At 43.5% G+C, this 25,668-nt stretch overlaps 1 protein-coding gene across 1 annotated transcript in view; it reads left to right on the top strand.

Moving 5' to 3' along the window:
* Positions 1 to 7,069: 7,069 nt before the first annotated feature.
* Positions 7,070 to 25,668, top strand: part of mier3a (mesoderm induction early response 1, family member 3 a) — a 50,462-nt gene continuing 31,863 nt past the window's right edge. The window contains 3 exon segments of the mRNA XM_042302051.1: positions 7,070 to 7,163; positions 16,340 to 16,364; positions 20,647 to 20,792. Of these exon segments, the coding sequence (XP_042157985.1) occupies positions 7,155 to 7,163; positions 16,340 to 16,364; positions 20,647 to 20,792 (180 nt within the window). The 5' untranslated portion in view covers positions 7,070 to 7,154.

The raw sequence follows: 25,668 nt of genomic DNA, 5'->3' as shown, positions 1-25,668 counted from the left end.
AAACCCTTGGATATCTGCACGAACCCTAGGTTCCATAATGAATCAGCAATATACAAATTGGCTTAATTATTTATTTACTAACTAAATAATCACAGAAATGCATATTGGTTACTAACGATGATAGAAAAGTCCCTAGTGGGCTAAGCCGATATGACGGCTTGGTAGACAAAGGAAAGGGGTGGGGACTGAGAGAGAGCGGGAAAGACAAAATGGATTCACTACATACAGTGGATAATTATAATAATTGAAATGCTAATCCTTTGCACATGAACGGCCGCTCATTCGAGAATAATTGCAATGTATATATTTATGTCCGTATGTCATTGTTGTCTTCTCTGTGGGAATCTGGTCCGTCTGCTGGAGAGTCAATCACAAAGTCTCTGGTTGTGTTCATAATGGATACGTCAAGTGTACCCATGGTTGTCGCATAGAATAGATGTTTCGGCAGTTGTCGGTATTCTCATTCTAGACTTAGGTCATTTCTAACTGCTAGTAATTATATGTCTAACATTTGCTCTTATTCTGTAGTGATCGATAGTCTCAGTTTAACCATTTCCAGCCGTGTAGCCAAAACTACAGCTGTATTGTCTACGTGGCCTATAGATTTGTAGCCATTCCAACCCCGGCGTTCTCTGACTTAATGTAGATTTTGTAGGAAGTGGGTTTTATACTCTGTGGAAAAAGGGGCGATTCTATGACGCCTAATGTGATGTCTGGGCTCACGGGGTTGTGGCCACTGACTAGTTAATCTTTATATGAAAATCCATACTTTCATTTTGAAGGTTAACATCACACTACATCTTTTCACAAATAGTTTAATGTTTAATCACATACGTTTCACAATATTTAGATTACAGCCTGACATTTGGGAAATGTACACTTTAAGAGATACAGTTTGGTGTTTCCTGTCCTTCATGAGATCACCAAATGAAACATACTCGTCATGACGGTCCCTTAAGTGTTCACGGACCATTCCCACATTCTCAAATTTAGAAATATTGTTTAATTCTCCCATTTTGGGGATTAGGAGTTTGGCCAAGTCTCTGTGTCCCACCTTCACACATTCCAATCTCTATACTACATACCCAGAAGCAGAGTATTTACGACTGTCATAAACTGTGGAGAGAGAGAGGGGGACTATGATCCTCCCCCAGGGCACGTCATGACACCACCCAACCAAACTGAGCAATCGGGGAGAAGTGCTTTGGTCAGGGAGGTGACCAAGAATCCGATGGTCTCTCTGACAAAGCTCCTCTGTGGAGATGGGAGAACCTTCCAGAAGGACAACCATCTCTGCAGCACTCCACCAAACAGGCCTTTATGGTAGTGTAGCCAGACGGAAGCTACCCCTCAGCATTTAACCCAACTCCCTCTGAATCAGAGAGGTGCGAGGGGCTGCCTTAATCGACGTCCATGTCATCAGCGCCCAGGGAGCAGTTGTTGTTGTGGGTTAACTACTTAGCTCAAGGGCAGAATGGCAGATTTTTCTATTTTGCCAGCTCAGGGATTTGAACCAGCGACCTTTCGGTTACTGGCCCAATGCTCTTAACCGCTAGGACCAAAGAGAGGGGTGGGCTCAAGGAAGGGAAAAAGAGTGTGATGTATCAGTGTATGGGGAGGGTAGGGTTTGGGTTAGGATACGAACCCAGTTTAGGGTTAGGAGTAGGGTAAGGGATTGGGTTAGGTGGTGCTCTGTATGTTGAAGAGAGTAGTGTCTGGTGGAAGGGCTTTGTCGGTCAGAAGGAAGATTTTGTAATCAACAAATTGGAAGATAGGGAGCCAGTGGAGTTCAAGGAAGACAGTGGTGATGTGCTTCGAGAACTTCATGTCGGTGAAGAGTCGTGCTGCAGAGTTTTGAGCCATACAGGAGCTTATGAAGGGAGCTTGAGTTGATGCCGGAGAGTAGTTGCAGTAGTCAAGATGGGAGGAGATGAATGCATGTATGAGGATTTCAGCAGAAGGTTGGGAGAGGGAGGACCTGACTTTGGCAATGTTACAGAGGTGGAAGAACAAGGTTTGACAGTCTGTCTTATGTGATGGTCAAAGGAGAGGGTGGAGTCCAGGATGACGCCAAGGTTACGAGCATGGAGGGAGGAAGAAACAGTGGTGTCGTCAATGGTGATGTTGACAGTTATGGTGAAGGTAGATTTGGTGCAAATGAGGAGTTTTATTTTATCACATTTGAGCTTGAGGAAATTTTGCTGCATCGATGTTGTTATTCCAGAGAGGCAGGATTCGATGTGGGTTGAGGAGGGATTTGGTGCTGAGGTAGATCTGGGTGTCATCGGCATAGCAGTGGAAGTCGAGGTTGAAGTGACGGAGGATCTGACCAACGGAGAGGATGTAGATGATGAAGAGTAAGGGACCCAGAAAAGAGCCCTGGGGGACACCCTGTCCAACTGCAGCTGAGTCTGATGTGTGGCCATTTAGGGAGATGTAGTGAGTCCGGTTTGTGAGGTATGATTGTAGCCAGGAGTGTGGTACCCTCACCACCCAGAACCTCAAGCCTGGTGAGGCGGATCTGATGGCTCACTGTGTCAAAGTGGCACTGAGGTCAATGAGAATCAGGATGAGGAGGTCAATGACAACTTTGAGGAGTGCAGATTCAGTACTGTGAAGGAGGCGGAAACCAGACTGAAGGTGCTCGAACAGGTTGTTGATTAGCAGGTGGGTTTGTTATTGGGAGGCAACAGTATGTTCCAGAGTCTTGGCAAGGAAGGTTGTAGATGGGGTGGTAGTTGAGGATGGCGGTATCCAGTCCGGGCTTCTTTAAGATGGGGGTGACTGCAGCTGTTTTGTAGTTGGAGGTGACAGTTTCGTGAGGAAGGGAGAGGTTGATGATGCGTGTCATATATGGACAGAGAGCAGGCAGGCACGCTTTGACGAGAACAGTGGGGAGAGGATCCACAGAGCAAGTCTTGAATGAGTTTTGAGATATAGGGAGAGTCAGTGGGGGCGATTTTTGGAGAGCCGGGTTTCAGGGGTGACGGTTGGGAGGTTGACAGGGCTAGGGGGATTAATCAGTCAGTGATGAGTTAATTTTGTTGGTCTTGTCCTTGAAAAACCGAGTTCAGTGGAGGGAGTAAAGAAGTTGTCACGGGGCTAAAGCAGTTTTCTGACAGTGAAGAACATAGTCCAGGAGTTCTTATTGGAGCTGTTAATGATGTTGGAGAAGTAGGTGGACCTGGCAGCACTGAGGCCATCTCTGTAGGTAAGGTGGACTTTGTAGGCCTCCACATGGACAGTGAGCCCAGACTTCCTGCTCAGGCGCTCCAGGTGGTGGTCAGTTTGCTTCGGGGCACGGAGCTCAGGGGTAAACCAGGGGAGGTGGAGGTGTAGACAGGTTCCATTTGGAAGGGGTTCAGCGAGTTGAGGGAGACAGAGCAGTATTGAATTGGGCAGCTAGATCATCAGGTGAGTTGGGGGCGTGGTCAAGGGACAGGGCAGAGCAGATGGTATCGGAGAGTTGGAGGGAGTCAACAGCTTTGATGTTGTGGAAAGAGATGAGGCGTTTGTCCGTGTTGTGGGGAGTATGAGGGAAGAGAGAAATCTCTTCCCTCATACAGGATCTTGTGGTCAGACAGTGGGAACAGGGAATGGGAAATATGAGTTAGGTAGACGCCAACAGAGCAGACGAGATCATATATATTTTTCCCTTGACGTGAGTGGGAAAATGGACATGTTGGGTAATATTGAAACAGTCCAGAACAGGAAAGAAATCTGAGGCAAGTTTTGAGTTTAATCCATCTACGTGAATATTCATATCGCCAAGCAAAAGTAAGTTAGAGTTAATGCTGCTACCAGCAGTATAGTTGACAGACCAGTTTCGACATGAGCCACCATGCCCGATGAGCAGCCAGGGGTAAGGACATCAGAGGAGAGACGATTATTTATTATTCAGGTGGCCAAGATCAAGTTGGGAGTATTTGGTAGGAGGAAAAACAGGGAGGGACAAACCATAGTAATCCAGGACAGAGCGCTAACAGGAGGAACGGAGAGGAGGCAGTGGGCAGGTGCCTGACAGCGATTTAGATCCAATAAAATGTCAGATAAATTCACACAAACGGTTAAAAAAAGCAGCATGCCAGAGCTCAACTAGCCACCTCTAACCCCGCTAGCAATAGAACCCACAGTCAAAAACACATGTGAAACACAACCCTCACCAGCTGAGCAAAAGCAAAGAATACCCATTCCATTCCATTTCTTTAGTAGACCTTTCCGCCACATTGTATCATATGCTTTTTCAATGTCAAAATATACTATTAACATCACTTCCATCATTGTCAAAGCTTTGGTCACCTCAGTACTAACTTTAACTAATTAATCAAGGGTAGTCCTTCCTTTTCTGAATCCACTCTGGTATGGACTTAATAGAACCCTAGGTTCCAGATAATACATCAATCTGCCTACAAACAACTTTCCATTAGTTTACAGAGATTTGATGTAAGTGCAATAGGTCTACAACTAGTAGGAATGGATGGATCTTTCTAGAAGAAAAAGAAACGCACACCTATTTAGGCTAGGTGCTGGCTAGAGGTGCTGGCTAGAGGTGCTGGCTAGAGGTGCTGGCTGGCGGTGCTGGCTAGAGGTGCTGGCTAGAGGTGCTGGCTAGAGGTGCTGACTAGAGGTGCTGGCTAGAGGTGCTGACTAGAGGTGCTGGCTAGAGGTGCTGGCTAGAGGTGCTGGCTAGAGGTGCTGGCTAGAGGTGCTGGCTGGAGGTGCTGGCTAGAGGTGCTGACTAGAGGTGCTGGCTAGAGGTGCTGGCTAGAGGTGCTGACTAGAGGTGCTGGCTAGAGGTGCTGACTAGAGGTGCTGGCTAGAGGTGCTGGCTAGAGGTGCTGGCTAGAGGTGTTGGCTGGCGGTGCTGGCTAGAGGTGCTGGCTAGCGGAGTAGAAAACTTGAAAATATAAGAGAGCCGCACACTCTAGGCGCTCAGATGCAAAAATGTAATTACCAACGTTTCGACAGCCAAGCTGTCTTCATCAGGGTATAATCACAAACACTGCGGAATGACTTGTTTACATAGTGTCAAAAGACACACAGGTGTCCTAATATCATTGTAATATCATGATCATCCCATAGAAGAACAGCATTTTATGTCCTACACCTTCTTTGATAAATGTAGCGCACCCACCACCCAAACCCTCCATTCTATCACTTCTCACAGAGATAAACCCAGGTATAATATAATCCAACTGAGGTTTAAGCCATGTCTCTTGTATACACACCACATCCGGTAAAACAACAAAATCATGTATAAACTTCTTATTCTTGTCCTTGGCTATCAAACTCCTAGTGTTCCATTGAACAAGGAACACCATAATACTATTTATTATCCTGATCATCATTTCAATTTTGATTCAGCATCTGATTTATAATATTTATCGTAACTTCAGAAATACCCAGAAATCTTTGGCTGCCTTCACTACTTATTTTATTTGTGCAGTCCTGCTCGTATGTGGAGCAGTCATATTGATTGCCCTACAGATGAAGGCCAAGAAGTCTATTACCACAATCTACCGCCATGGTTTTATCTATAATCAAGTATTTATGCTCACATATCACATTAACAATTGGAGAGGTTCTACCTGCCTCCTTGGAGCGGCCACTATCTGCCGATATGTTGCATCTGGAGTATTTTCAATGCTAGGTTTGTTATTCATTTTCCGAACAGCCTTAGCATTGGATACATTGTTTGTAATTTTGTACCTCTGCGCTTCCATGGTTTTCTGTTGTACTTCACATTCTCACTATGTTCTCTGTCACAGTTACAAGAGCAACTTTAGCATCAGGCCCACATTTCCCATGCTCGTGATCCCCGCTATACTTTGCACATCTCATTTTACCTTTGCACACATTAGCAACATGCCCCATCCATGCACACTTAAAGCACCGAAGTGTAGGTGACACATACTCTCTAACATGATAACTGAGTTATCCTAGCTGCACCCTACCCTACTTTTTGCTTTTCATCCTTTTTGCTCAATAACTTTTCCTCTTTTCAGGGAAGCCTTAACTTAAGGGCCTCCCGAGTGGTGCAGCGGTCTAAAGCACTGCATCTCAGTGCTAGAGGCGTCACTACAGACCCGGATCTATCCCGGGCTGTATCACAACCGGCTGTGCTCGGGAGTCCCATAGGGCAGCACACAATTGGTCCAGCATCGTCCGGGTTAGGAGAGTGTTTAGCCTAGACCGTCATTGTAAATAACAATTTGTTCTTAAATGACTTGCCTAGTTAAATAAAGGTTAAATAAAAAATAAAAAACTTATTCCATAGTAATTTCCAATGGCATCCCAGCAATTACTCCTTTCAGTTTAGACATAGCACCTGGAATGTGCCATTTCACCCAACCCCCATTTAGTGAGTCACATTTCAAAACGTTCTGCTGCTCAATTTGACCATTTAAATTACCAGGACCTTCCCATAACCCAGCGTTTTGGCATCATTAATCACCCCACTCTCTTTCCTAATTGCTTTTGTCAAACGCAAAGGATGGAAGTATTTACTAGCTGGTTCTGGGCACACTACCATAACTTTCTAACGTTCTACTCCAACCTCTTTCTCTAGAGTGGTCCTGCACTTTACAGGTCTACTCGCCGGTATTCATCCCTCCATCACCCTAATTATGATTTCTCTTACTCCTGTTCCTCATATTTATAACATGTGTAATTAGCTGATCATCACTGGTTTTATCACCGTTATCAATTGCCCTAACGCTACCATCTGAACTATCCACTTGTACAGCTGTGCCAAAAAACAAAAATCTTGTCCCATAACCAAAAATGAGTTGCGCCTGTTGTCATAGAGGACTCATCATGGATGTAACCTATATTAGCATGGACATTGTCAATGAGGGCTTCCACCATTTTAAAATAGTAAACTGGGTGGGGATTCCTATGAGTTGGGAGCAATCAGCCAATGAAAAATAAAAATTGACTACTTTAAAAAGGAGATGGAAAGATGAGCCCTCTATTTATCTCAATGGCCTGTTGTTCACACGCGTATCTATCCTCTCATTGGCTAGAATGGTCGACTCCCACCTGATCTCGCCTGCCTTCCATCTTTGAGGACATGTATTACCATTGTTAGAGTGGTCACTTGAATATCTTGTCAACATAAAGGACAATCTTCGTTGTGAATTAAATGTACAAATATGGCGGAGGTGAGTAAGAAAACCGGGCAGAAGCATTTTAGCTATTTGAAAGATGTATTTTTCAGATAGATTGTGTTAAGTCAACGGTGTCACTATCGACAGTGGTCTTTAAGGTTTTAATCTGAATTGCCGATTTTCAGTATTGTCATTTAGCATTAAAAAAAAAATCAGATGTATTTATAACTAACCCTCCTATCTGTGGTTGTAGCCTAGCTAGCTAACAGTTCGCTAACGTTAGGTCCATGGCAGGGGTTCGCATCGGGCATACTTTGCAAGCTAGCTACGTTACCTGGACAGCTAGAATGTTTCGTACCGATAAATCCAGAGAAATTCGATTTTTCTACAATATCAACTGAGATTATTCAAACGTTTTTTCGGTAACTGTGCTCAGTGGCATTGCATTTCGTTACATTAAGTGGCTACATTAAGTGGCTTTAACGTTAACGCGTTAGCTCTCGAGAATCCAGCGTTGGGCCATAGTTTTCCTTAACACACAAGCTATCGATATCTGGGAGCATAACACGAGCTAACTAGCTACAAGATTGTGGTTACTGCTGAAGGCACATAGATTAAGATTTCATGCAATTTACTGGGGGGGAATCTATTATTTTTTGCTCTGGAGAGGGTTGTGTTATTTTTATTTATTTATTAGGCACAGGGGAGGGTAGTGCCCCCCTCACGGTTTACATTCGGTATTCGAAGGTCTTACTTTATAATTTCTTCCATGCTAGTCACATTTCCTTATCAAATTTTTGAAGGTGTTTTGGTACATCCCTTATGCACGGTTAACTTTCGCTATATCACAGGTCACTATGGTCTGACGGTCGATCCTGCACTCTGTCCACCGTTAAGTGACAATAGTGGTAGGGGGATAATTTGTCCAGATCCGCAATAGGCTAACTCGCGATCATACCACACACAATAAAAACATTCAAAGCTGCATCAATTGTAATAGAAATCCACAACAACAAAAAATAGGAATAGCTGATAGGCAGCGGAAAGGCCAGGTGCATCATTGAGCATGACAGAACAGTGAAGACATGACACACAGCTCACAAAGTTCCCCTATTGATCTTTAGGGGCAATGCAATTATCCTACCTAGACTAGCCTACAACAATGCAACGAAAAATTGCATTGTTTTTTTCAAGCGAGTACAAAATTTTACTCAAGGTTGCAGTGAAAATGTAATTTGAGTAACTGCACAAAAGCCCTGTGATTTGAATGTTTCAATCGATTTGGCTCAGTTGTGGGTCTACTCTCGACAGTTTATAAGGTCTAGAAAGAGTAGCAGGCCAGTCTGGCTATATTTTTGCTTCTGATACTGTATACGCTCTGTTGCAGATCATCATTCTCCCATATCATCCTATAATAATGTGGCCACACATGCTCCTGGCAGGCCCAGTTATTCAGGAAAGCTTAGTAGTACACACTCTGCATCCTCTCCGAGAGGCTGTTCTTTGCACACCTAGGACCTACACTTCAATATAACCTAAATATTTTACTTTTAATATGTATTACCTTTTTATGTGGCCAGGGCCTAAAATTGAACACTTGCCAAATGCGGATAGATTTTGGCATTGGCGGGTAAAATGTGTATTTCACCAGCCACTTTGGTGGGTGGTCAGTGCTCCACAGTGAGCAGGTAACTCAGATTTGTGAACATACTTTCTATTCACTTTTATAGTAAAATAAATGCTGCAGTAGTTTTCAAACTATTTTTGCCATTTTGTTTCATAGTTGGTAAATGAATTGCACAAAGTCCACTATGAATCCATTACAGCCTATTCCACCTGGTGCTGCAACACTGCCTGGCTGGGGACTGCGCATGTGAAGTGCTGAGTGATAGATACATTTTTAGAAGTGCTGCACACAGGCTTAAAAGTTGGTCTAATTTCCTTGAAACAAAAGTCTACTGAAGTGAGACATTGTCATTGTTCCTTGTCAATTTACATTGTTTTGTTCACACACTAGGTTGTTTTTCTATGTCAAATCAAATTTATTTATATAGCCCTTCGTACATCAGCTGATATCTCAAAGTGCTGTACAGAAACCCAGCCTAAAACTCCAAACAGCAAGCAATGCAGGTGTAGAAGCACGGTGGCTAGGAAAAACTCCCTAGAAAGGCCAAAACCTAGGAAGAAACCTAGAGAGGAACCAGGCTATGTGGGGTGGCCAGTCCTCTTCTGGCTGTGCCGGGTGGAGATTATAACAGAACACGGCCAAGATGTTCAAATGTTCATAAATGATCAGCATGTTCGAATAATAAGAAGGCAGAACAGTTGAAACTGGAGCAGCAGCACGGCCAAGTGGACTGGGGACCCATCCGAGGACACCCCCGGACAGGGCCAAACAGGAAGGAAATAACCCCACCCACTTTGCCAAAGCACAGCCCCCACACCACTAGAGGGATATCTTCTACCACCAACTTACCATCCTGAGACAGGGCCGAGTATAGCCCACAAAGATCTCCGCCATGGCACAACCCAAGGGGGGCGCCAACCCAGACAGGATGACCACATCAGTGAATCAACCCACTCAGGTGACGCACTCAGGTGACGCACCCCTTCCAGTGACGGCATGAGAGAGCCCCAGTAAGCCAGTGACTCAGCCCCTGTAATAGGGTTAGAGGCAGAGAATCCCAGTGGAAAGAGGGGAACCGGCCAGGCAGAGACAGCAAGGGCGGTTCGTTGCTCCAGAGCCTTTCCGTTCACCTTCCCACTCCTGGGCCAGACTACACTCAATCATATGACCCACTGAAGAGATGAGTCTTCAGTAAAGACTTAAAGGTTGAGACCGAGTTTGCGTCTCTGACATGGGTAGGCAGACCGTTCCATAAAAATGGAGCTCTATAGGAGAAAGCCCTGCCTCCAGCTGTTTGCTTAGAAATTCTAGGGACAATTAGGAGGCCTGCGTCTTGTGACCGTAGCGTACGTGTGGGTATGTACGGCAGGACCAAATCAGAGAGATAGGTAGGAGCAAGCCCATGTAATGCTTTGTAGGTTAGCAGTAAAACCTTGAAATCAGCCCTTGCTTTGACAGGAAGCCAGTGTAGAGGCTAGCACTGGAGTAATATGATCAAATTTTTTGGTTCTAGTCAGGATTCTAGCAGCCGTATTTAGCACTAACTGAAGTTTATTTAGTGCATTACCTGGAAAGTAGAGCATTGCAGTAGTCTAACCTAGAAGTGACAAAAGCATGGATTAATTTTTCTGCATCATTTTTGGACAGAAAGTTTCTGATTTTTGCAATGTTACGTAGAGGGAAAAAAGCTGTCCTTGAAATGGTCTTGATATGTTCTTCAAAAGAGATCAGGGTCCAGAGTAATGCCGAGGTCCTTCACAGTTTTATTTGAGATGACTGTACAACCATTAAGATTAATTGTCAGATTCAACAGAAGATCTCTTTGTTTCTTGGGACCTAGAACAAGCATCTCTGTTTTGTCCGAGTTTAAAAGTAGAAAGTTTGCAGCCATCCACTTCCTTATGTCTGAAACACATGCTTCTAAGCAAGGGCAATATGTTTGTGTTTCAACTGCTAGAGAAGAGAAGACAATGCGTCTACTAGTCAGTCTCAATCTCACAGGCACTAACATGACTTGTGTTAACAATAAATGTGAACAATTTACTACATTACTTCTTACTAGTAATACATTTGTTTTTAGGAACATTACAAAGCATGCTCATATATTTTTTTTGTGTTTTGTTGGTGAAAAAAATATTTTGTCTGGTAAAAAATCTGAGTGGATGGTAGATTTTTAAATCTATCTGCCACATTGGCTGGTGGACCAAAAAGTACATTTTTATATTTACCCTGTATGTGGCATCAACACAACCAGTCACAATGTTTTAATCTGATTAGGCTACTTCAAAAATCTCTTGAAGGCCTGCTCACATTCATAGGAAATATAATTTCAGCATCCTCAAAGTGACTTGACATTAAACAGGTTTCCATCCAACCTTTTTATACAACCAAACTATTAAAAGGTAACGACATTGTCACTGGTTGTGGGCTCCCCAGTGGCGCAGCGGTCTAAAGCACTGCATCTCAGTGCAAGAGGCGACACTACAGTCCCTGGTTCGAATCCATCTGGCTGTGATTCGGAGTCCAATAGTGTTGTCTGGGTTTGTAAATAAGAGTTTGTTCTTAACTGACTTGCCAAGTTCAATAAAGGTAAAACATACATTTATATATATAACACATCCTAGATCTGAATGAATGAAATATTCTTATTAAATACTTTTTTCTTTACATAGTTGAATGTGCTGACAACAAAATCACATAAATTATCAATGGAAATCAAATGTATCAACCCATGGAGGTCTGGATTTGGAGTGACACTCAAAATTAAAGTGGAAAACCACACTACAGGCTGATCCAACTTTGACGTAATGTCCTTAAAACAAGTCAAAATGAGGCTCAGTAGTGTGTGTGGCCTCCACGTGCCTGTATGACCTCCCTACAACGCCTGGGCATGCTCCTGATGAGGTGGCGGATGGTCTCCTGAGGGATCTCCTCCCATACCTGGACTAAAGCATCCGCCAACTCCTGGACAGTCTGTGGTGCAACATGGCGTTGGTGGATGGAGCGAGACATGATATCCCAGATGTGCTCAATTGGATTCAGGTCTAGGGAACTGGCGGGCCAGTCCATAGCATCAATGCCTTCTTCTTGGAGGAACTGCTGACACACTCCAGCCACATGAGGTCTAGCATCGTCTTGCATTAGGAGGAACCCAGGGCCAACCGCACCAGCATATGGTCTCACAAGGGGTCTGAGGATCTCATCTCATTACCTAATGGCAGTCAGGCTACCTCTGGCGAGCACATGGAGGGCTGTGCGGCTCCCCAAAGAAATGCCACCCCACACCATGACTGACCCACCGCCAAACCAGTCATGCTGGAGGATGTTGCAGGCAGCAGAACGTTCTCCACGGCGTCTCCAGACTGTCACGTCTGTCACGTGTTCAGTGTGAAACTGCTTTCATCTGTGAAGAGCACAGGGCACCAGTGGCGAATTTGCCAATCTTGGTGTTCTCTGGCGAATGCCAAACATCCTGCACGGTGTTGGGCTGTAAGCACAACCCCCACCTGTGGACGTCGGGCCCTCATACCACCCTCATGGAGTCTGTTTCTGACCGTTTGAGCAGACACATGCACATTTGTGGCCTGCTGGAGGTCATTTTGCAGGCTCTGGCAGTGCTCCTCCTGCTCCTCCTTGCACAAAGGCGGAGGTTGCGGTCCTGCTGATGGGTTGTTGCCCTCCTACGGCCTCCTCCACGTCTGATGTACTGGCCTGTCTCCTGGTAGCGCCTCCATGCTCTGGACACTACGCTGACAGACACAGCAAACCTTCTTGCCACAGCTCGCATTGTTGTGCCATCCTGGATGAGCTGCACTACCTGAGCCACTTGTGTGAGTTGTAAGACTCCGTCTCATGCTACCACTAGAGTGAAAGCACCGCCAGCATTCAAAAGTGACCAAAACATCAGCCAGGAAGCATAGGAACTGAAGTGGTCTGTGTTCACCACCTGCAGTACCACTCCTTTATTGGGGGAGTCTTGCTAATTGCCTATAATTTCCACCTGTTGTCTACTCCATTTGCACAACAGCATGTGAAATGTATTGTCAATCAGTGTTGCTTCCTAAGTGGACAGTTTGATTTCACAGAAGTGTGATTGACTTGGAGTTACATTGTGTTGTTTAAGTGTTTCCTTTTTTTTGAGCAGTGTGTGTGTGTGTGTGTGTGTGTGTGTGTGTGTGTGTGTGTGTTTTATATATATATACACACACAGTTGGGGTTGGAAGTTTACATACACTTAGGTTGGAGTCATTTAAAACTCATTTTTCAACCACTCCACAAATTTCTTGTTGGTCTTCTGTAGATTAGGACATCTACATTGTGCATGACACAAGTCATTTCCAATAATTGTTTACAGGAAGATTATTAAACTTAACTCACTGTATCACAATTCCAAATGGTCAGAACTTTACATACACTAAGTTGACTGTGCCTTTAAACAGCTTGCAAAATTCCAGAAAATGATGTCATGGCTTTAGAAGCTTCTGATAGGCTAATTGACATAATTTTAGTCAATTGGAGGTGTACCTCTGGATGTATTTCAAGGCCTACCTTCAAACTTAGTGCCTCTTTGCTTGACATTATGTGAAAATCAAAAGAAATTAGCCAAGACCTCGGAAAAATAATTGTAGACCTCCACAAGTCTGGTTAATCTTGGGAGCAATTTCCAAACGCGTGAAGGTACCACATTCATCTGTACAAACAATAGTATGCAAGTAATAACACTGTGGGACCATGCATCTCATCCCGCTCAGGAAGAAAACGCGTTCGGTCTCCTAGAGATGAACGAACTTTGGTGCGAAAAGTGCAAATCAATCCCAGAACAACAGAAAAGGACCTTGTGAAGATGCTGGAGGAAACGGGTACAGAAGTATCTTTATCCACAGTAAAATGAGTCCTATATCGACAACCTGAAAGGCCGCTCCGCAAGGAAGAAGCCACTGCTTCGGCATATGGGGACAAAGATCATACTTTTTGGAGAAATGTCCTCTGGTCTGATGAAACAAAAATAGAACTGTTTGGCCATAATGACCATCGTTATGTTTGGAGTAAAAAGGGGGAGGCTTGCAAGCTGAAGAACACCATCCCAACCGTGAAGCACGGGGGTGGCAGCATCATATTGTGGGAGGGACTGGTGCACTTCACAACTAGATGGCGTCATGAGGGTGGAAAATTCTGTGGATTTATTGAAGCAACATCTCAAGACATCAGTCAGGAAGTTAAAGCTTGTTCGCAAATGGGTCTTCCAAATGGACAATGACCCCAAGCATACTTCCAAAGTTGTGGCAAAATGGCTTAAGGACAACAAAGTCAAGGTATTGGAGTGGCCATCACAAAGCCCTGACCTCAATCCTATAGCAATTGTGTGGGCAGAACTGAAAAAGCGTGTGCGAGCAAGGAGGCCTATAATCCTGACTCAGTTACACCAGCTCTGTCAGTAGGAATGGGCTAAAATTCGGCCAATTTATTGTTGGAAGCTTGTGGAAGGCTACCCGACACGCTTGACTCAAGTTAAACCATTTAAAGGCAATGCTACCAAATACTAATTGAGTGTATGTAAACTTCTGACCCACTGGGAATGTGATGAAAGAGATACAAGCTGAAAGATCATTCTCCCTACTATTATTCTGACATTTCACATTCTTAAAATAAAGCAGTGATCCTAACTGACCTAAGACAGGGAATTTTTATTAGGATTAAATGTCAGGAATTGTGAAACAGAGTTTAAATCTATTTGGTTAAGGTGTATGTAAACTTCCGAAACAACTGTGTGTGTGTGTGTGTGTGTGTGTGTGTACATACATACATGAATGAATAGTTTAAGTTAGGCTGTTGATTACAAACTTAAGTTGGGGTTTTGTTTTCTCGCATTTCTTAGCCAATTAAGGCAAGCACTGTTTTCTATTCTCACTCTGCTGCTGCCTTCGCCACATTGTTCTCAACACCAATATGCTGGTTAACTTTGCTGTTTTGCACATCAACATGGTCGAGGAAAAGGTGCCATTTCAGAATTGCAGACAGCGACTGCTATCCAACGCGGGTGAAATCGCATTGGTCATAAAATATAATTTTTATTAGTGTTGCACCTGGTTGGAGGATTCTGGATTTCCTGTTTTATTCTATAATGATTCCAGCACACCTCCAACTGGAATTTCTGGAAAACCAGGGAATTTATAGGAAGTTGCAGGGATTTTGCAACTAGGGTTGCATTTGCTACCATTGTTCTTACATAATATAATCATATACATTTCAGTAGCACATGTCTTAGTGATGGACTGTACCATCCCCACAGCCTCCGCAATGGATTAGTCCACTGAGACTGGCGCAAATCAGATATTTGCGGTGACTCATCTGTCTACCAAGATGGGGCTAGCTCTAATAGGGGGGATGTCTTTTCTGTTTGTCGAGATTGACATGGTCTACTATTGCGGTGTTGAACACGCAAACCATGTTATTGAAGTGCCTGAAGTCTGTATGCTTTGTTAATTGATTATGCGGTGCATTGTTACAGCACTGATGAATGCATAAGGCTGACATGTATGCTTTGTTAATTGATTATGCGGTGCATTGTTACAGCACTGATGAATGCATAAGGCTGACATGTATGCTTTGTTAATTGATTATGCGGTGCATTGTTACAGCACTGATGAATGCATAAGGCTGACATGTATGCTTTGTTCCTTTTTTTAAAAACTTTTTTTTTTTTGCATTGCAGCACTGATGAATGCATAAGGCACATTTCTTTGTTAATTGATTAAAAAATAATTATTCTTTCAAGTATGGATTACTTTGTTTTGAACTCATTGTTACAGCACTGAGATATCTTGTCTTTGTTAATTGATTTCCATGCAGCACTGATGAATGCATAAGGCTGACATGTATGCTTTGTTAATTGATTATGCGGTGCATTGTTACAGCACATTCTAGCCTGATTACGGTGCATTGTTAAACCCTCATACTTTGGCTTTTTTTTAAAAACTTTTTTTTAGCACCTTGCACTTTCAAAAAAAATAATTATTCTTTCAGAAGCCTGTTGCCTTTCATTCTAGTGGAAAATTGACACAGAAGCCTGTTGGTGGAAAATTCGTTGCATATATTTTATTTAATTATAAATATTGCATCAAAATGTAGAAAATCTGATTTCCCCCTAGCCGATCATAGTGTAATGAAACAGGCAGGAAGAGTTCGGTGGTCGGTGAACCCTCAGCCTTCTAGCCTGTAGCCCTGCTTGATAGACTGACACACAAGCATGCTGAAGTGACAAAGTTGATATCAGTATTTAATAAACAGTTATTTGTGCCTCCCCCCCAGTACATTTTGATCTGTCCCTTAACGAACAACGCCTGAATTGACTCAACTAAGTACCTTGCTATCAGTACCTTGCTATTTAAGAGCTCAGCAAATGGTGTAATGGTAATACCAATGACTGTATATGGTGATGTAAACTAGACGGGGGATTATCTTTTATGTTAACTCAATTGGGTTATAGTTTCATATATAACTTACTGTCATTGCGTTGATTTTGCCTGTTTACTAGATGTAGCCTAGCTAGCTAACATTATTCCAAATCTCACCCCCTACTATCTCTTATTTTTAATTTGTTTAGGCTTCCTTTGGAAGTACAAGCCCAGGTAAGTTTTCTACATGTTTTACTTTTTGTTGTATTAATGCAGGTGGAACCATGAATTTGTTGTGCAGTACCTGTCAAAAGTTTGGACACACCTACTCATTCCAGGGTTTGTCTGTATTTTTACTATTTTCTACATTGTAGTATAATAGTGATGACATCAAAACTATGGAATCATGTAGTAACCAAAAAAGTGTTAAACAAATCTAAATATATTTGAGATTCTTCAAAGTTGCCACCTTTTTCCTTGATGACAGCTTTGCACACTCTTGGCATACTCTCAACCAGCTTCATGAGATAGTCACCTGGACTGCATTTCAATTAACAGGTGTGCCTTGTTAAAGGTTCATTTGTGGATGTTTGAACCAATGAGTTGTGTTGTGTGAAGGTAGGGGTGGTATACAGAAGATAGCCCTATTTTGTAAAATACAAAGTCCATATTATGGCAAGTACAGCTCAAATAAGCAAAGACAAACGACAGTCTCATTACTTTAAGACAAGAACGTCAGTCGATGCAGAAAATTTCAAGAACTTTGAAAGTTTCTTCAAGCGCAGGCGCAAAAACCATCAAGTGCTATGAAGAAACTGGTTCTCATGAGGACCGTCCGTATCTTACGGCAAAAAAAGAGCTTCTGGACATTAAAAAAGAGCAGTTTTTTCTGGACATTAGGACAAGCGATCATTCACCTTGGACTTTAGAAACTTAAATCAGTTTTTTACCATGTTAAACCACAGACAGATGCTGGTATTTGGTAAATCCGACCACCACTCGTTCCTCCTGATTCCTGCTTACAAGCAAAAATTAAAGCAGGAAGCATCATTGACTTGATCTGACCACTTTTCTTTTTATAGATGAAGCAGATACTAAGCTAAAGAACTGTTTTGCTAGCACATACTGGAACATGTTCCGGGATTCTTCCAATGACATTGAGGAGTATACCAAATCAGTCACTTCCTTTATCAATAAATGTGTTGAGGATGTTGTCCCCACAGTGACTGTACGTACACACCCCAACCAGAAGCCATGGATTACAGGTAACATTCGCACTGACCTAAAGGACAGAGCTGCCGCTTTCAATGTGCGGGACTCTAACCCGGAAGCTTACAAGAAATCCTGCTTTGCCCTGCATCGAACCATCAAACAGGCAAAGCATCAATACAGGGCTAAGATTGAATCGTACTACACCGGGTCCGACACTCATCTTAATTAAGTGGCAGGGCTTGCCAACTATTACAGACTACAAAGGGAAGCACAGCCGCAAGCCACCCAGTGACGCGAGCCCACCGGACGAGCTAAATCACTTCTATGCTCGCTTCGAGGCAAGCGACACTGAGGCATGCATGAGGGCATCAGCTGTTCCGGACGACTATGATAACCCTCTCCGTAGCCGACATGAGTAACACTTAAAAAATAGGTCAACTTTCACAAGGCTGTGGGGCCAGACAAATTACCAGGACGTGTGCTCTGGGCATCTGCTGACCAACTGGCAGGTGTCTTCACTGACATTTTCAACATGTCCCTTTATTGAGTCTGTAATACCAACATGTTTCAAGCAGACCACCATAGTCCCTGTGCCCAAGAACACAAAGGCAACCTGCCTAAATGGCTACAGACCTGTAGCACTCACGTCCGTAGCCATGAAGTGCTTTGAAAGGCTGGCAATGGCTCACATCAACACCATTATCCCAGAAACCCTAGACCCACTCCAATTTGCATACTGCCCAAACAGATCCACAGATGATGCAATCTCTATTGCACTCCACACTGCCCTTTCCCACCTGGACATAAGGAACACTTATGCTATTCATTGACTACAGCTCAGCGTTCAACACCATAGTACCCTCAAAGCTCATCCCTCTGCAACTGGACCCTAGACTTCCTGACGGGCCCCCACCAGGTGGTGAGGGTAGGTAGCGATACATCTGCCACGCTGATCCTCAACACCGGAGCATCCCAGGGGTGCGTGCTCAGTCCCCTCCTGTACTCCCTGTTCACCCACGACTGCATGGCAAGGCATGACTCCAACACCATTAAGTTTTCAGACGACACAACAGTGTCTGATCACCGACAATGACGAGACAGCCTATAGGGAGGTCAGAGACCTGGCCGGGTGGTGCCAGAATAACAACCTATTCCTCAACGTGACCAAGACTAAGGAGATTGTGGACTACAGGAAAAGGAGGACCGAGCACGCCCCCATTCTCATTGAGGCTGTAGTGGAGCAGGTTGAGAGCTTCAAGTTCCTTGGTGTCCACATCACCGACCAAACTAGAATAGTCCAAACACACCAAGACCGTCGTGAAGAGGGCACGACAAAGCCTATTCCCCCTCAGGAAACTATAAAAATATTTGGCAATGGTCCTCAGATCCTCAAGGTTCTACAGCTGCAACATCGAGAGCATCCTGACTTGCTGCGTCACCGCCTGGTACGGCAATTTCTCGGCCTCCGACCGCAAGACACTACAGAGGGGAGTGCGTACGGCCCAGTACATCACTGGTGCTAAGCTGCCTGCCATCCAGGACCTCTACACCAGGCGGTGTCAGAGGAAGGCCCTAAAAATTGTCAAAGATCCCAGCCACCCCAGTCATAGACTGTTCTCTCTACCACCGCATGGCAAGCAGTACCGGAGCGCCAAGTCTAGGACAAAAAGGCTTCTTAACAGTTTTTCCCCTAAGCCATTAAGACCCCTGAACAGGTCATCAAATGGCTACCCGGACTATTTTCATTGTGCCCCCCAACCCCTCTTTTACGCTGCTGCTACTCTGTTTGTCATATGCACAGTCACTTTAACTATACATTCATGTACATACTACCTCAATTGGCCTGACCAACCAGTGCTCCCACACATTGGCTAACCAGGCTATCTGCATTGTGTCCCACCACCCGTCAACCCCTCTTCACGCTACTGCTACTCTCTGTTCATCATATTTGCATAGTTACTTTAACCATATCTACATACAGACACTGGTTAGTCAGGCTGATTGAGGTAGTATGTAGCCTTGCTACTTTTATAGCCTCGCTACTGTTTTTCACTGTCTTTTTAGTGTTGTTTTTATTTCTTTACTTACCTGTTGTTCACCTAATAGCTTTTTTGCACTATTGGTTAGAGCCTGTAAGTAAGCATTTCTCTGTAAGGTCTACATCTGTTGTATTCGGCGCATGTGACCAATACACTTTGAATTGAAAGACCGAGTTACCTCTGCTGCAGAGGCTAAGTTCATTAGCGTTAACTGCTCCTCAGCTTGCAGCCCAAATAAATGCTTCAGACTTCAAGTAACAGACACATCTCAACATCAACTGTTCAGAGGATACTGTGTGAATCAGGCCTTCATGGTCAAATTGCTGCATTGAAACCACTACTAAAGCATGTCAATAAGAAGACTTGCTTGGGCCAAGAAACACGCACAATGGACATTAGACCGGTGGATATCTGTCCTTTTGGTGTGACGAATCCAAATTTTGAGATTTTTTGGGGGTTCTGACTGCCATGTCTTTGTGAGATGCAGAGTAGGTGAACGGATGATCTCTGCATGTGTGGTTCCCACCGTGAAGCATGGAGGAGGTGTGATGGTGCTTTGCTGGTGCCACTGTCAGTGATATTTTAGAATTCAAGGCACACTTAAAACAGCATGGCTACCACAGCATTTTGCAGCAATATGCCATCCCACCTGGTTTGGGCTTAGTGGCACTATCATTTTGTTTTTCAACAGGCCAATGACCCAAAACATACCTCCATGCTGTATATGGGCTATTTGACCAAGAAGGAGAGTAGTGGAGTGCTTCATCAGATTACCTGGCCTCCACTCTCACCCAATTGAGATGGTTTGGGATGACTTGGACCGCAGAGTAAAGGAAAAGCAACCAAGTGCTCAGCGTATGTTGGAAAAGCAGTCTTCATGAAGCTGGTTGAGAGAATGCCAAGAGTGTGCAAAGCTGGCTTCAAGGCACAGGATGGCTACTTAGAAGAATATAAAATGCCAAGAGTGTGCAAAGCTGGCTTCAAGGCACAGGATGGCTACTTAGAAGAATATAAAATGCCAAGAGTGTGCAAAGCTGGCTTCAAGGCACAGGATGGCTACTTAGAAGAATATAAAATGTATTGATTTAACACCTTTTTTGGTTACTACATGATTCCATATGTGTGTGTGTGTGTTGATTTGTAGAAGATAGTAAAAATAAAGAAACCCTTTAATGAGTAGATCTGTCCAAACTTTTGACTGGTACTTTACCTCATTCACCGTATTAACTAGCAAAGTCTAATGCTACTGTGTTGTTATTATCCAGTTGGCTCTCTGTCTTCAGAAGATCATGACTTTGATCCGACAGCAGAGATGTTGGTCCATGACTATGATGATGAGCAAACTTTGGAGGACGAGGAGATGCAGGAGGAAGGGACAAGCGTCAGCGCTGAAATAGCAGATTTGGAGAAGGTACAATTTGATGTTCCACAGATGTCATTGTTACAAGATGCAAAATTAGACAGGCTAGAAATCTAAAATAATGCATCACATGCATGCACCCATATTGGTTTACATGTCATTCATTGAACACTTGAGCTCTGTTTGTAATTAAGGGATCGTTCACTATTTGTTGGACCAGATTTTTCTAAATTGAACTTGTGCATTTTTTAAAAACAAACCATTCACATTTGGGATATTTTGTTTCTTTCAGCTGTTGCTGGCAAAAGAGTAGCTCCCGCTAATGTAATCCAATGGGGCCAATATTCTGAATCGCAAATGTTTTTCCATGACACTCCAAAGCAACGTGTGTGTGCGTGTGTGTGTGTGTGTGTGTGTGTGTAAGGGGTTCTCAACTACTGTAGTAGTTACAAACTCCCAAGTCGCGACCACCAAACAGTTCACACACATCTTGTTGGCGGAAAGAACACTTTGCAGCAGTGTTTCCGCTGCACTAATATAGCTGTGGCGCTGCGCCACGGCAAATTATTGCCGTCACGACCCAAAAATATGAGACATTGAAAAATATTTGTCAATGGGCACTTTGAAGATGTTAGAACAGTCCACATTTTACTTTTCCTCTACAAACAAAATTAGTAATGAATAGAACAATCTGACAAACCCATAGAATCATTTATCTATGCTGAACAAAAATATAAATGCAACATGAAACAATTTCCAAAGTTTTACTGAGTTTAATAGAAGGAAATCAGTCAGTTGAAATAAATTCATTACACCATAATCTATGGATTTCACATGGCAGGGGCGCAACCATGGGTGGGCCTGGGAGGGCGTAGGCCCACCCACTTGGGAGCCAGGTCCTGCCACTGGGGAGCCAGGCCAAGCCAATCAGAATTAGTTTTTCCCCACAAGGGCTTTATTAGACAGAAATACTATTGAGCAACTCCCTTTCCCTCCCTCCTTCCTAAGACGATCCTGCAGGTGAAGAAGCCGGATGGTGGACATTCCGCCAGTCAGCATGCCAATTGCACCCTCAACTTGAGACTTCTGTGGCTTTGTTGTGACACAACTGCACATTTTAGTGGCCTTTTATTGTCCCCAGCACATTGTGCTCCTGTGTAATGATCATGCTGTTTTAATCCGCTTCTTGATAATCCATCCACCCAACAGGTGTGGCATATCTTGGCAAACGAGACGCTCACTAACAGAGATGTAACACTTCTGGGGTCTTTTATTTCCGCTCATGAAACATGGGACCAACACTTTACATGTTGCATTTTTATATTTATGTTCAGTATATTTACCTAGTCTGCTTGTTCTGTGAGAAATGTTCCTCTCCAGGTGCATTCAAGTTACTAGTGCCATAGGGAGGGAGAACTGCATTCTGACCTAAGTTTTAATGGTGTTCGTTCCCAGCGTTCCTTTCTGAATTTATTTCTCAACTCCTAAATAAGTATAAACTGCACCATTTAAAAAAATGTTAGACTAAGTGGTTTCTGTGAGAACTATAGGCAGGGGGCGTGTTACCCTAACAGGCATGTCTATGTTATATTCCGTGAGTTTATGCAAGTTTTTTGGGGGACAGAGTGCATTCGGAAAGTTTTCAGACCCCTTGACTTTTTCCACATTTTGTTACGTTACAGCCTTAGTCTAAAATGGTTTAAATAAATGTTCCTTATCAATCTACACACAATACCCCATAATGACAAAGTGAAAACAGGTTTTTAGAAATGTTTGCAAATGTATATAAAAATAAAACGCCTTATTCCAGACCCTTTTGCTACGAGACTCCTGTTTCCATTGATCATCCTTGATGTTTCTACAACTTGATTGGAGTCCACCTGGAAGACCCCCATGAAATGTACAAAAAATGACTGGCAACATGTTGCCGTTTGGCAAAGCATATACACGATCGCAAATACCACTCAAATCGACAGCAGTTAATTCAAAGCAAATGCGAAGTGTCACACAGCAAAAATCCCAAAGATGGCGAGCGTGCTCCACCGTAAATGTTCATATTGCAAATGGACATAAAGTCAAGACCCAAGGGTCAATTTTTTTTTTTTTTTTTTTTTTTTTTTTTTTTAAATGATAAAATTCAACTCCCTCAAGTGCTTTCTGGACAGTTTATTTTTTATGATTTACTTTTTATTTTTAAATAAATATATTTGTCAATAATACATATATAACAACCATATGAACATACCTTAGCCCTTATGGACAAACTCAATAAAATAGGTTTTGTCCGTTTGCAATATATGACCTTAGGAAATCAAAATCCCAGTGAACCATGGCCAAATGGCATACATAGGTATTGAATGTACCAAATCAGGGGGGCGGAGCTAGCATGTTGAAGTGAACTGCTGTGTGTGAGGCTCCTGCAACTTTTTTGCAAAATAATCTAATTTAACCTACTTTATGGCACTTTTTACAAAATTTTCTTTCTAATACAAGATTGTAACTTTTTATATGAAAATGCCGAGTAATAAGCGACCAAAGGACAATAAATCCACAGCGGAGGCCTACTCCCCACTAAACAATGAGACAGACATGGCGGAAGGCACATGCAACAACGTGACACTTACAGAACTTACCCGGGCTTTGGGGGAGCTACATGTTGCTATAGCTGAGGATCTTAAGGCCACTATTGCTGAACTGGACACCAAAATCGAGAGCATAATTTGAACGGTCGCTTCGCATGCCCAGAGTATTGTGGGCCTTGAGAAAGCTTCTGAATTCAATGCTGGTAGGATCGACGAGTTAGAGAAGCTATGCACGTCATTGCAAGATAGTGTGCAGAGGCTTTCTGTGAAAGTGGTGGACCTGGAGGGCCGATTCAGACGTAATAACCTTTGCGTTGTTGGTCTGGCAGAGGGGGTAGAGGCGGGTTCTCGCCCCACCGACTTCTTCGCCAAGCTATTGAAGGATGCAATGGGTTCAGATGTTTTGGCTTCGGATCCCCAGCTGGACCGTGCACATCGCTCCCTTGTCCCAGTGCCTGGACCGGGTCAACGTCCTCGCCCAGTAATCATCTGTTGTCACAGTTTCAAGACCAAGGATCTTATCCTGCGTGAAGCTCGAATGAGGGGCAACCTGTCACATAAAGGGCACCCATTCCGTGTCTATGAGGATTATGCGCCCGATGTGGCAACGCACCGCACCGACTACAGAGATGCCATGACCAAACTCTACAAACTCCATCTTCGCCCAGCCTTGCTCTTCCCTGCAAGACTAAGAATTACCCCGCCTTCTGGTGAGAAGATTTGTCTCTCCTCGGTTTTGGACGCAGAGAAGTTTATCCAGGGATATACGCCAATCCCTCGTACAGATTAGAATGCCTTGTCATTGTGTGTTAGGGTCTGCTCATGGACTCTAATCCATACTATACCATAATGGGTGAAACCGTATCAAATGGGCTCAACAAGGGCTAGCGAACATGTAAGATGCTGAGCCGACCAATGGATGGGGGTCAGCTCTCATTTAATGTTCAATTCACTTTCATCCCGGCTGTGCTCAGAGTGATGCATATTTTTACTTCCAGGTTTGATCACTGACACCTTCGGATGGATATACTGCCCCATTTTTGTTTTGTTTATTTTACAATCCTTACATTATTCTTATTAACATTTATTTATTGCTTGCAGGGGACTGGGGGTGATGGTTGGGAAGGGGCAGACGCAGACACCTGGTTAGCAAGTTGATGTTTTGTGCCGTTCTGCCTTTGTCTAGCCATGGGCCGCTCTCCCAACTAGAAAACGAGACGCACAGCGATTCTGGTATGGAAAGGAATTCCCTTTCTACATAAAACCACTATTGCGGATAAAGAGGGTCGGTACGTGATCGTAATAGGAGAAATCCACTCTACCTCAGTAACTCTACTAAATCTCTATGGGCCAAACATTGATAACCCCTCTTTTTTTCAAAAGAGCTGGAATCAGGGCAAGGACTATCTCCCATACTAACCTGGTCATTGGAGGGGACCTTAACTGTGTGCTAGAGCAATATTTGGATAGATCCTCTACCCGGCGAACCCCTACCTCCTATTCAAGCGAATTCTTGAATACCTACGTAAATAATTCTAACTTATTTGATATATGGAGGATCGCTAACCCTACGGGTAGGGAGTACTCCTTTTACTCTCATGTTCACAATGTTTACACTCGAATTGACTAATTTTGGTGGATGCTAGACTACTCCCCTATACCTGTAATGTGAGGTATCATGATATTATGATCTCGGACCACAGTCCACTCACCTTCTCCCTGAGATTGGGTGACATTGTACCAAACGAGAGGGTCTGGAGGTTGAATCCTCAGCTCCTCACAGAACCAACATTCTGTGAGGCCAAATTACATTTTTCTTTGATACCAACGACAACACAGACTTCCCCAGCATTATTGTGGGAAACACTGAAGGCTTATCTGAGAGGCTGTATCATCTCCTTTCAGGCTGCCAGGAGTAGGCAAAACGGAGGAAAACTGGAGTGACAAATTCACTTACTGGATAGGGAGAATGCTAGCCATCCATCTATGGAGAAACATAAAAATGACCTCTTTAAAATTGGAATATAATCAGATTCTCTCAGCTAAAATTGCAAAATCTTTTCTCTATGCCAAGCAAAAATATTTTGAGTTTGGTGACAAACCACACAAATTACTCGCCAGACTACTACAAAAAAATGAATGACTGAATAATTCACTAAGTTAAATCTGCATCTGGGGAATTACTTATTATTTCCCCCAAAGACATCAATGACAGATTCTGTCAGTTTTATGAGACTATATACATCTAAAGCGGATCCTAACCCTTTAATTATGCAAACTTTTTTGGAGGACTGTAATTCTAACTTCCTGAATAAGGAAATATCTCTTGATGAAATTCGAGAAAC

Source organism: Oncorhynchus tshawytscha, linkage group LG20 (genome assembly GCF_018296145.1).
Source record: "Oncorhynchus tshawytscha isolate Ot180627B linkage group LG20, Otsh_v2.0, whole genome shotgun sequence".
Taxonomy (NCBI): Eukaryota; Metazoa; Chordata; class Actinopteri; order Salmoniformes; family Salmonidae; genus Oncorhynchus; species Oncorhynchus tshawytscha.
Note: the sequence above shows the minus strand (reverse complement) of the source record. Positions and strands in the feature narration are given on the sequence as shown.